The sequence below is a fragment of the Ictidomys tridecemlineatus genome, chromosome 2 (assembly GCF_052094955.1).
Source record: "Ictidomys tridecemlineatus isolate mIctTri1 chromosome 2, mIctTri1.hap1, whole genome shotgun sequence".
NCBI classification, from domain to species: domain Eukaryota; kingdom Metazoa; phylum Chordata; class Mammalia; order Rodentia; family Sciuridae; genus Ictidomys; species Ictidomys tridecemlineatus.
Window position 1 is genome coordinate 93,121,353 of NC_135478.1, and position 12,772 is coordinate 93,134,124.

The following is a 12,772-nucleotide window of genomic DNA, read 5'->3' on the forward strand; positions in this document are numbered from 1 at the left end:
AGATCCTAACATGTCTTTCTTCACTACTAGTAAAACCATTAAACAGCTCCTTATTCCAGGAACAGCAGAGAAAATGTTGTGAAACTCAAGTGTATCAAGAAACCAGAGGGTGGGCTGGGGATGTGGCTCAAGCAGTAGCGCGCTCGCCTGGCATGCGTGCGGCCGAGTTCGATCCTCAGCACCACATAAAGATGTTGAGTCCGCTGAAAACTAAAAAGTGAATATTAAAAAATTTCTCTAAAAAAAAAAGAAAAAAGAAATCAGAAAGGGCTAGGTTGTGGCTCAGTGGTAGAGTACTCGTCTCGGACATGTGAGGCTCTGGGTTGATCCTCAGCACCACATAAAAAGTAAACAAACAAAGATATTGTGTCCATTTATAACTAAAAAAAATTTAGAAATATTTTTAAAAAGGGCTGGGGTTGTGGCTCTGCAGTAGAGCATTCGCCTTGCACTTGTGAGACCCTGGGTTCGATCCTCAGCACCACTAAAAGTAAATAAATGAAATAAAAGTATTGTGTCCAGCTACAACTAAAAAATAAAACATAGCAAGGAGAAAGAGGCAGAAAGCCTAGTCAGAAATTCTAGAGTAGAGAGATCCCTGAAAGGTAAGGCAGGTTTATTTCTCTCGTTATTTGCCTGAACCTGGAGAACGACACAAAGATGCTCAGTGTGAAAAGGAAAAGGGGTGTGTGTACATGTGAACGCACGTGGGGGACCTGCTAATCAATACTGATGGGATCCTGAGATTGAATCCAAAGTTACTCCAAAAGTTCTTAGAATTACACCAAAATGAAACCTAATTTCAGAAACTGGAAACCAATGGGACTGGCCAGAAAAACAAAACTGATTCCCAATTCTATTTTTTTTAATATTTTTTGTTTTTTGGTTTTTTTGGTACTGAGGATTGAGCTCAGGGGCACTCGACCACTAAGCCACATTCCCAGCCCTATTTTGTATTTTATTTAGAGACAGGACCCCACTGAGTTGCTTAGCAACCTGCTTTGTTGAGACTGGCTTCAAACCTGCTATCCTCCTGCCTCAGCCAAGCTGCTGGGATTACAGGTGTGCAATACCACACCTGGCATCAGTCCCCTTAAAAAAAAAGAAAAAGTTTTAAATAGATTGTCACTAAGTTTGGCCTTGTACTTATGATTCTTCTACCCCAGCCTCCTCAGTAGCTGATACTGTAAGCATGCACAACTGCTGCTCACAGTTCAACACCATTTCTAAGCCAAGTGGTTGTGAAATGGCCACTAACAACAAGTTTTGGATCAAGGAGATAATGGGTTGAGGGAAACCATGACTCCTGGGCAATGCCTGCCAACACACAATGCAGACATTCACTACTCAACATGATGCAAATTTTACTAGGCAAAGAATGCGGGCCTGGGCTGGGGATGTGGCTCAAGCGGTAGCGCGCTCGCCTGGCATGCGTGCGGCCCGGGTTCGACCCTCAGCACCGCATACCAACAAAGATGTTGTGTCCGCCGAGAACTAAAAAATAAATATTAAAAAAATTCTCTCTCTCTCTCTCACTCTCTCTTTAAAAAAAAAAAAAAAAAGAATGCGGGCCTAGGGCTGTCAGATACACTGTTTTTCAAAAATCAGGATTTATGTGGCAGCAAAAAATTCAAAATTATTCAAAATATTGTAAATGTCAAAGGGGGAAAAAAACTGTCATTTAGTTTTGGTTCACAGATTACCAATTTGTAATGTATTAGGTGTTTATTCACAAGTAGACTAATCCAGAACTTTTAGGATACTATGGGCAAACTGGTCATGAATTGTAATGGGAACATGAGTAATAAATATATCAAATGTCTCTAAAAGAATAATGCTTTGCTAATGTTATACTGCTGCTAGTATGTGGTCTCCTGGTCCCTACTCAAAATCCAAGATACAGGTGCTGTGCAGTCTCCAGCTCCATATTCCATGCCCAAGTCCTAACAATTCTTTAGTGTTCTGTACACAGCCACCTCTCATTTTCTTTTTTTTCCCTCTTTCCCCTTGCTCTTTTCAAACTCCCTCCTATAATTCTCCTAGGTTAGCCCCTCATTACCTCACTTTTAGATTACTAACCAGTCTTCAATGTTCCTCTCTCCCTACCCATCCTGAGTCACTAGTGGGCTTCTCCCTTTCCTCCAGTGGCTCCATCAAACTGATGTTCTTTAAGCTCAATTCAGGGCCCTCCATAGAACCTTCATCTTTCACTGCAAGTTCTTCCTGCAAATCATACCTCCTCCATAGGTAAAAAGCTTCATGGAGGTCTCACCTTCCTCCAAACTCATAATCTCCATTGTGAGGATCACACTGTACATTCTGGTCAACCTATATTACTAGTTAATTCAGGTGGTTGTCACATTTTATGTTTATGGGAGGGAGGGACACCAAATAACATTCTTCTTATAGAAATCCACTCCACTTACAACATTATTCACAGAAAAGTTACTAAATATTTAAAATCAATTGACCTAACACCTACCACATTTCTAATATAAAGAGAAAAGATTATCACAAATTATTCATATATAAATCATTATACATGGGAGGCTGAGTAAGGAGCATCACAGGTTCGAGGCCTGCTTGGGCAACTTAGTGTATCCCTATCTTGAAATTAAAAAAAATTTTTTTTTTTAATGTGCTACAGATACCGGGCCCAGTGGTGCACACCTGTAATACCAGGAACTCAGGAGGCTGAGACAAAATAGCAAGTTCAAGGCAAGCTTCAGCAGCAATCTGGGACCTAAGCAACTTAGAGAGATCCGGTCTCAAAAATATAAAAAAAATTTACAAAGGGCTGGGTATTCAACTCACTGATAAAGTACCCCTGGTTTAAATCCCCAGAAAAAAAAAAAAAAAAGAAAGAAAAAAAAAACTAGGCTCGGGAGGTTGAGGCAGGAGGATGGTGAGTTCAAAGTTAGCCAGAGCAACAGGAAGGTGCTAAGCTACTCAGTAAGACTCTATCTCTGAATAAAATACAAAATAGGGCTGGGGATGTAGCTCATTGGTGAGTGCCCCTGAGTTCAAAACTTTACCCCCCTTACCCCCAAAACCCTGCAGCTCTGCAGATGTAGCTCAGTGAAAAGAGTGCCTACCATGCACTTATACTACGAAAAATAAAATAAAATCCTCAGTACTACCATAAATAAAATAAAAAAGAAATCATTACACAATCTGACAGCTCATTCAGGTTCAATCGTAAAATGAACAATTATCGAAGATTTTTAACTCTACATTCTTTTTACGTTTTTTTCCTAATCAGGTAAAATTCATAACAAAAACCTGTCAAAGCTATGTGTAATATCAATTCCTATCAAACACATAATTTTATAAAATCATCCAGTTTGGTGATCTTATTTACTCTTATGAGGCTTAAGCTTCTCCCATATTTACATAACACACTTCTCTGTTCAAATCCTCCTGAGAGTTGCTCTAAAGAACTTAAGTATACTTTCATACTACATAAAAACAGATAAATCTTTTGAAACTCACCAAGGTTGGGGAAAAACTTCTCATTTTCATGTCATTTATCCATATTCTTGCTACTTCTTTATTAGAAGACTCTTTCTTCACTGTACCATTACTTACATCAGCTGAGAAGGAGAAATATTCATATATTAGAACAAAATCTCAATTTCTTTTCCTAGTTTACAAATTTAGATTTTTATCCATTTCATAAAGGACATCAATATGCCTATTGCTGAATTTAGTGTAAATGTGGTAACATTCCAAATTATTGTGTCTTTATGCAAGAATCAACTTTAGAAAACAAGTAGTTCAAAAGAAATCCACAGAGTGGTGTGGGGGCACGCACCTGTAAACCCAGCTATCAGGAAAGCTGAGGTAAGAGTACCGCAAGTTCTAATTTGGTGGTTACTTACTAATTTCTAAAGGAATAATTATTTGTAGAAGAAAAATCATTTTGGGAATTCCTTATTTCACTCTTACCCCTGGAATAAAGATTCACCCAATGACTGAACCCTTTCTTCTATACCAGCGGTTTTCAAAATATTTTTAAATATAGCACCCCAGAACCCATATCAGTTAAACCTAAACTATTTAACTGAATGGGTTTATGGAGTAGGGTGGGGCCAAAGACTATGTAACCAACCTCTAATATCCCTGAAGCACCTCTAGTATGAAGGAGTTTTGATATCACAGTGTGAAAATCACAGCTCTTGAGAGAAGGCAGGCTGGGGTTGCGGTACAGCGCCCGCCTAGCACAGATGAGGCCTTGGGTTCGACCCTCAGCACCACATAAAAATAGATAAATTAATTAAAGATATTGTATCCAACTACAACCAAAAAATAGATATTAAAAAGAGAGAGAGAGAGAATGCCAGTAAGTTTGATTAGCATCTATCTATTCTACCAAAGATTGGGAGTATTTGGGAAGTTTACCACTTGGGAGACCAAAATGAGTAGATGTAAAAAAAGTCTTAAAAAATATTAAAAATGAGGAAACTGAAACAGTTGAAAAACTCTGGAAAAAACAGTGATCATTTCGAAATTTTAAGACTAGAACTCAAGGGCTGGTGTTGTAGGTCAGTGGTAGAGCACTTGCCTAGCATGTGTGAGGCACTGGGTTTTATACTCACCACAGCATACGAATACATGAATAAAGAAAAAAAAATAGTAGAGCTCAAGTGAGATCAGAACCCAAAGGTCTAAGAGCCCCAAAAGGGGCAATACTGCACAATAAAAATGGAACATGTGTCAGGCTCATTGGCACATGCCTGTAATCCCAGTGGCTCATGAGGCTGAGACAGAAGGATTATGAGTTCAAAGCCAGCCTCAGAAAAAGCAAGGCGCTAAGCAACTCAGTGGGACTCTGTCTCTAAATAAAATACAAAGGGCTGGGGTTGTACCTCAATTGGTAAAGCATTTGCCTTGAACTTGTGAGGCACTGGGTTCGATCCTCAGTACCACATAAAACCAAATGTTATCTGTCAACAGCTAAAAAAAAAAAAAAATACTTAAAAAGGACAAATATTAAATAAAATACAAAATAGGGCTGGGGATGTGGCTCAGTGGTTGAGTGCCCTGAGTTCAATACCTGATACCAAAAAAAAAAGTGGAACATGCAAAATCATCATGTCTGCCATGTTTATACTTTCAATGTCCTTCCCATCAGGAAAAAGATGATCCTTTCCTATAAACCTTTTTCTTCAGCATTCACTTACCATCTTTCTTTATTTAGTCCTATTCTAGTTGGTTAAAATTTTCAGATTACATGCAAGGATGACCTTGATTTGCAGGCTTTCATCTTTTAAAAATTACTACATTGAATGTGAGAGAACTTCTTCTACCAGATGTTACTCAGCAAGCTCCAATTTATTCTGTTTTTCTCTTCAAACTCTCTTCCCAATGGCATACATCCTATTTTTGAGTTACAAGGGCATAAGCTAATTTGAAAACTAGGATACTCAGGGAACACCTCATATAAAACGGGCAGGCTTCCTCATTAAACCCAAAGACCAGACTCAAAAAAGTGGCTTCCACTAACTGCTGACCACCTCAAAATCCCCAGGAGCCATCTAGATGCTACATGAACTTTGGCCCTGTCAGGCCACCATCCTAAAATCCATGGCAGAAAAGGAAAACCAGTACTGAGACAATTAAAATTATTACCCAAGTATCCTTTAGCTTTTGGGATATAGCTGTTGGGTATAGTTAGATCAGAATGATGATGCAATGGTATGGACCCAAACTTAAAAGAGTACCTGAAAATTTTAATTACCCCAACACAGAGATAAAATTAATTCTACATTATCCTAGAAACACTTCTTAATGATTTTTCAGAAAGCCCCTCGCCCTCTACTTAATAAACACATGAACATTACAATTTCCAAGCTATCAATTCTGCCACAAATATGTACTGTTCACAGCTCCAACAAACAGAATAAAGTTCTTAGGAAGGAGAAACTGTCCACTTGAAATCTATCATCTTAGACTGGGGTTGTAGCTCAGCAGTAGAATGCTTGCCTAACCATTCTCAAGACCATGGGTTCTTCACCCAACACCATGCAAAAATAAATAAAATAAAATAAAAATCACCACCTAATTTGAAGAGCCTGATGAAATGTTATGTATATACTAGTGAAAATCATCAGAAACATGTCTTAACAGCTCACATTTTATCTTCCTACTAGCCCCTTCATCCCCATAAAATTGACCAAAAAAAAAAAAAAAAAAAAAAAAAAGCTATGAACACCCATTTGTGTGCTGAAACTATAAAAACAGTGGCCAGCACAGGTTATAGCTGAAGTCAGAGTATCTCCAACAGTACGCACCAAAGGACTATTATAAAACAGGACTCAACACTGGGGGACTTTTATATAACAAAGATTCAAGACAATCTTTAACCCAATGGAGGAGGGAAGGCAAGTCTCTCCCTCTTACAGGTTAACTTTTTATTTTTTAGTCTTTTAAAACTATACTGCTAGGACTGAAGTTGTGGCTCAGTGATAGAGCACTTGCCTAGCATAGGTGAAGCACTGTGTTTGATTCTCAGCATCACTTACAAATAAATAAATAAAGGCATTATGTCTACAACTTAAAATATATTATACTGCCAAAGTTTGAAATTGTAATAATTAAAAAAAAAAGGACACATTATTCTATTTTACCCTTAAAAATTACCTTGGCACACTTACTGGAAGATTCCTCTGACCACTCGGTTTAAAACTTATTTCCTCCTACCCACACACACATTTTCACTTTTATCCATGGTTCTAGTTACTCTGATATACTATGTAATTAATTTTTTTAAACTGTCTTTCCCACTAGAAAGCAAACTCCTTGAGTACAGAGTTTTTAGTTGTTTTTTTTTTTTTTCCCTAGTTACAGACTCAAAATTCCAGAAGAGTGTCTGGCACCTAATACACATTCAAATATTTGGTGAATGAATGAGCAATAAAAGACACTAGAGAGAAGAATAACTATAAAATTGACATTCCTTATGTATTTTTTTCAATTTATTTGCAAACAAATTCCTTAAAAAGGAGTGGGTCAAGTCATTATTGACGGGCTGGGTTTGTAGCTCAGTGGTAGAGCGCTTGCCTAGCACAAGTGAGGCCCGGGGATTGAGCCTCAGCACCACATAAAAACAAACGAAATAGTTGTAGAGATTACCTACAACTATAAACAAATTTAAAAAAAAAAATCATTGTTGAGTTTTTCCCACTAATATTCTGAACCTGTTCTTTTTAATATTTATTTTTTAGTTTTCCATGGACACAACACTTTTTTGTGGTGCTGAGGATCGAACCCAGCGCCCTGCACATGCCAGACGAGTGCGCTACCGCTTGAGCCACATACCCTGCCCTGAACCTGTTCTTAATTTGAACATTATAATGAAGATGGTTGCACAACTCTATGAACATACTAAAATCCACTAAATTGTATACTTTGAAAGAATAAATGAGCCATGTTGGAATGCCTCTAATCCCAGAAACTGAGGAAGGCAAGTCAGGAAGGATCTGACTGAATCCAGTCTCAGTAATTTAGCAAAATCCTGTCTCAAAATAGAAAATAAAATGCTGGGGATATAGCCTAACATGTGTGAGGCCCAGGGATTGATTCTCAGCACTGCAAAATATTCATTAAATAAAATAAAGGGCTGGGGATGTGGCTGGGTGGCAGAGCACTCCTGGGTCCAATCCCCTGTACTGCAAGAAATAAATAAATAAATAAATGGTTATTTATCTGAACTATGTCTCTCCCCAAAAAAATGAAAAAAAAAATATTATGGGTGCTCATTCTTCAAAGAAAATATAACCATTTTATATTGAAAGTGTATTACTGAACAAGTGTGATAGCACATACCTATAATCCCAGGGACTCAGGCAGCTAAGGCAGAAAGATCACAAGTTGGGAGACCAGCCTCAGCAACTTAACTTATCTCTAAAAATAAAAAAGGCTTGAGAGGGGCTGGGGTTGTGGCTCGGAGGTAGAACGCTCGCCTAGCATGCTTAAGGCACTAAGTTCGATCCTCAGCACCACATAAATGTAAAATAAAGATATTGTGTCCACTTAAAAATAAAAAATATATATATTTAAAAAGGCGGGGCAGAGATGTAGCTCAGTGGTAAAGCACCCCCTGGGTTCAATCTCCAATATCCAAAAAAAAAAAGTGTATTACTGAATCAGAGTACTTAAGACTTAACTATCCACAAGCGATGAAGCCAAGACAGATAAAATCATAAACCATGTAAGTTTAGAGTATCTAAGTATCTAGCCAGACGTGTGATGGTGTATGCCTCTAATCCCAGCAATTTAGGAGACTAAGGCAGGAGGATCCCAAGTTCAAAGCTACACTCAGCAACTTAGGGAGGTCCTAAGCAATTTAGTGAGACCCTATTTCAAAGGGAGTGGTGGTGGAGAGGACTGGAAATGTGGTTCAGTGGTTAAGTGACCCTTGGTTCCATTCCCAATACCAACCCTCCTTCCAAAGAAAAGCCTGCTACCTCTAGTATGGTCCAAAGACCACCAATAAAACATCTCTGGAGAACTTAGAAATGCAGAATCTTGGGCCTCATTCTAAATCAGACTCTGCTCTTGAACAAGATTCCCAAGTGATTCATTCATAGGCACAAAGTGTAAGAAGCACTGATTTATGGATTAAGAAAAATGTTAATAGTTATTCAAAATATAAAAACAAGATGATCTCATATTAATGTAGCTATTTGATAATTTCATACACTTCACTGCAGAGTTTCCTGCTCTACCTTGGCCTCCAAATGTTTGCTTCCCTTGGATTTCAAATGTTAAAAGCATACAGAGCAGGGCAGATAATGCCTCTTTCATGCCCTGTTCTTTTGAGACCCAAGTAAATCCTTAGAAAAAAAAAAACATTTTGACATAGCTTACCCAAGACAGAAAATGATACTGCTGAAAACAGACTTACTAGCTGCTGTTGCAACTGGCTGAGCAATATTTGCAGGTGGTTTCAGTTTCATAAGTTCATTAAGACTATTATTTTTGAGTAGATCCTTCAGTTGAACCTGCTCTTTTGAAGGTGCAGAAGTCATGGCATTTCTTACTACTGGTGCTGAGACGGAAGGGCGTGTATTTGCAGTAGTCTGGATAAACTTTGTTAGAGTGATGGTTTGCCGATTGGTTGTAACAGGTGGTGTTTTAGTCATTACAATTGTAGATCCCAAGGTTGGAAGCTGATTTATTTGATTCAACACAAACGTTGTAGTAGATGGAGGCTGCTGCTTAGGAAGGAAAATAAAACACTTAAATACTGACAATATTTTCTTCTCTAACATAGTCTTTACCTATAAACATGGTAGAGCACTTCATTTCTAACTTAATAAGGTTAGCTATAAATTACCAAGTTAAAACATAGCACTTTGAGGAAAAGAAGGTATGGTAGTAAGGTGACATTTTATATAAACATCAAGTCAGAAAACATAAAAAAAAGTTATTCCAAGCAAACCATGATATACAATAATTCCAAATAATACAGTTAGTAACAGAAAAGATTCCTAATGCCAGCACTGACCCAACTAGGTAGGTAACCTTGGGCAAATCACTTAAACCACTGGAGGTGTGGGTTCTCTTGCAGCCCATTTTCCATTTTTAACATTCTATGATCCCTGTTCAATGATTCATTATATAAGCTACACTATTAATAGAACTTAAAATAACAAAAGCAACTGAACCAGGTAAACTGCAAACACTGGTGATAATGTAGGTGCTAGTGAGCCTAACACAAAACCACTGTTTTATTTTTATTGGATGGTAAAGTAGGGTAGAAATAAACCCCCAAAAAAGGGGGAGATGCAAATATGAAGATCCTTTATCTATTACCATTAGTACAATTGAGATAGTTTTAAATGTCTTTCCTCCTCAAACTATTTGTCCATGAGTCTTTTAATAAAAACCTTCTTCTGGATTACAATTTATTACTTTTTTCTTTGGGAGGGAGGGAGTCCTGGGGATCGAACTCAGGGACACTTGACCACTAAACCACATCCCCAGCCCTATTTTGTATTTTATTTATAGACAAAGTCTAAGTTGCTTAGTGCCTCACTTTTGCTGAAGCTGGCTTTCAACTCAAAATCCTCCTGCCTCAGCCTCCTGAGCCACTGGGATTACAGGCATGTAATACAACTCAATGACAATACAAATTATCAGATGTTAACAGTTGGTCCAATAACATTTTATCACTAGGCGTCAGTTAATAATTTCTGTGCTTAAGGTAATGTTGGAAGAACTCTATAAGTAAAGCATAATTACAGCTGGGCTTGTGTCACACACCCAGCAATTTGGGAGGCTGAGGCAGGAGGATTGCAAATTCAAAGCCAGCATCAGCAACTTTTTTTTTTTTTCTCAAAACAAAACACCAAAAAAAGGGGCTCAGAATGAGACTCAGTGATTAAGCACTCCTGAGTTCAATCCCAAGTACCAAAACAAAAAAAGGCTGGGGGGTAGGGGAAGGCAGATTAGGGATGTAACTCAGAGACAGAATTTTGTTAAATTCAATCCCCAGATTTCCCCCCCACACAAAAACATAACAATCTCATGAAAATTATAATATCAATGGATAGAAACTGAAATAAATAAACAAAAATGAAAATAATGAGATAATGTACATTTCATCCTTATTTCATCAGTTTTAAATGGTTTGCAATAAATTTTTTTTCTAATTACCATTGATCAACACAAGTGACAAGAATCAAAAGTTTTTAAAAAGCAGGAGATAACAGTAGGATATTGGGTGAGTATTAAAAAAGGAGAACTGGTGAAATAAAACTACTCCATACTCAAAAGGCAATTTTCTTGCTACAATCCTCAACTATTTTAGAATAATGCCAAATCTGGACAATTCTTACCCTCACATTTAACAGTGCGGGAGTAGGTACCGTCTCTGATTCTTGTTTAACAGGAACTGCTGCTTCCGTCTCCAAACCTAGTTCTAATGCACTAAGTGGCACCGACTGGAGAGAAAACACATCAGAGAAAGAAACAGGAGGACAGCAGTAAACTCTGTTTCAAGAACAAGAGTTGCATTTAACAAAAAGAAAAATATGTGTGTGTATATGTGTGTGTGGGGGGGGGGTGAGACTTAGTGGTAAAGCTTGAGTAGCATAAAAATCCTGGGTTTGAAAAACCAGGGGTGGGAGTCAAGCTTTACGTAAAAATATGAAATCACTAATACCATGTATTGCAAAGCTATTTTTGCAGGCATAAAAACTCCACTATATTAGAATCTTATTTTTTTATTTCAGAGAATGGACATAGAGAAGACCCAGAAAAATGTCCCTATATAACTACAAAGACAACCATAAAGGAGATTAATGATACTCCCTCAAAAACTCAATAAATTCATCTCTTATGTTTATAAATATATAATACCATATCTTGGTTTTCATTGCAAATATTTTCTACCTTATGAAGACAAATACTCAACAGAAAAATACATGTATACTTAAAATTAAAAATTTAATAGTATCTATTTCTATAAGTGAAAACTACAAGTTAAGAAAAAATTCTACTCTTTTAACAGGCTTAAAAAAACTTACCTGCTGAACTGGAGTGGTAGGCGTTGGAGTTGCAAGCCCTGCATCTCCACCATCAATATCAAAGAGGTCATTTGGACTGATTCCACTCTCACTCAAAGCAGCAAGCAGTAAATCTTGCCCTGGTTCCACCATCTTTAGGACAAAATATTAAATAGTAACATAAAAAAATATTAACATTTCTCTAAATATAAATAATCCATCATTCAATATTTATGAAGAACCTGATATATGTCAGGAAATGAGAAAAATAAGAATAAGTCTTCAATTCCAGAAAGCTCAGACTAAAATGGAAAGGACAGAAAAGTATGTCAACCACAGCAAGAATATGTCTACAAAACTCCATGGGGTTGCGGCTCAGTAGTAGAGCACTTGCTTCCCATGTGTGAGGTACTGGCACACATAAAAATAAATATATTGGGGCAGGGGATGTGGCTCAAGCGGTAGTGTGCTCGCCTGGCATGCGTGCAGCCCGGGTTCAATCCTCAGCACCACATACAAACAAAGATGTTGTGTCCGCCGAAAACTAACATATTCATTCTCTCTCTCTCTCTCTCTCTCTCTCTCTCTCTCTCTCTCTCCCCCCCCTTAAAAAAAAGAAATAGATTTATGAAATATATATATGTAATGTATACATATAATATTACATATATATGTAATGTTAAAATAAATAGAATTTTTAAAATAAAATATAGTGTGTCCGTCTACAACTAAATATATATGTGTGTGTGTATATATATATATATATATATATATATATATATATATATATATACATACATAAAAATAAAAATCCATGTGGGGCCATGTGCATGGTGCACCCCTGAAATCTCAGCAGCTTAGGAGACTGAGGCAGGAGGACTTCATGTTCAAAACCAACCTCAGCAAAAGCAAGGCAAGTGAGACCCTGTCTATAAATAAAATACAAAATAGGGCTGGGGATGTGGCTCAGTAGTTTAGTGCCCCTGAGTCCAATCCCCAGTAAACAAAAACAAAAAAGGGGTTAACAATGGGATTAGAGAAAGAAGAAGTGAACTTTGCCTAGTTAGAGAGATGATAAAGATAAGAAAGATCTAGTCTCAAGGAGGAGATCACCACGTGGACAAGACTCTCTGAACATCATGAAGGGATGAAAGAATTTGGCACTCATTAAAAAGTATGATTTGGCTGGGAATGTAGAAGCCTTGCCTAGTATGACCAAGGCCCTGGGTTCAATCTCCAACAACACATATACACACACA

The 12,772-nt window shown here is 37.5% G+C and overlaps 1 protein-coding gene across 7 annotated transcripts in view; it reads right to left on the reverse strand.

Moving 5' to 3' along the window:
• The window catches only part of Sbno1 (strawberry notch homolog 1), a 58,389-nt gene that overhangs the window by 36,547 nt on the left and 9,070 nt on the right, over positions 1-12,772 (reverse strand). For 4 of the 7 annotated variants that reach the window (XR_013434856.1, XM_021729264.3, XM_078039285.1 and 1 more), the window contains exons 2-5: positions 11,535-11,666; positions 10,845-10,949; positions 8,909-9,221; positions 3,493-3,593 (exon numbers count right to left, since the gene is read on the reverse strand). Coding sequence is in view for 6 of the 7 variants with exons in the window: in XM_021729264.3 (XP_021584939.1) it covers positions 3,493-3,593; positions 8,909-9,221; positions 10,845-10,949; positions 11,535-11,666 (651 nt within the window). In the remaining variant the exon portion in view is untranslated. The remainder of the gene's footprint in view (positions 1-3,492; positions 3,594-8,908; positions 9,222-10,844; positions 10,950-11,534; positions 11,667-12,772) is intronic. The other 3 variants (XM_078039284.1, XM_078039287.1, XM_078039286.1) reach the window with 3 other exon arrangements.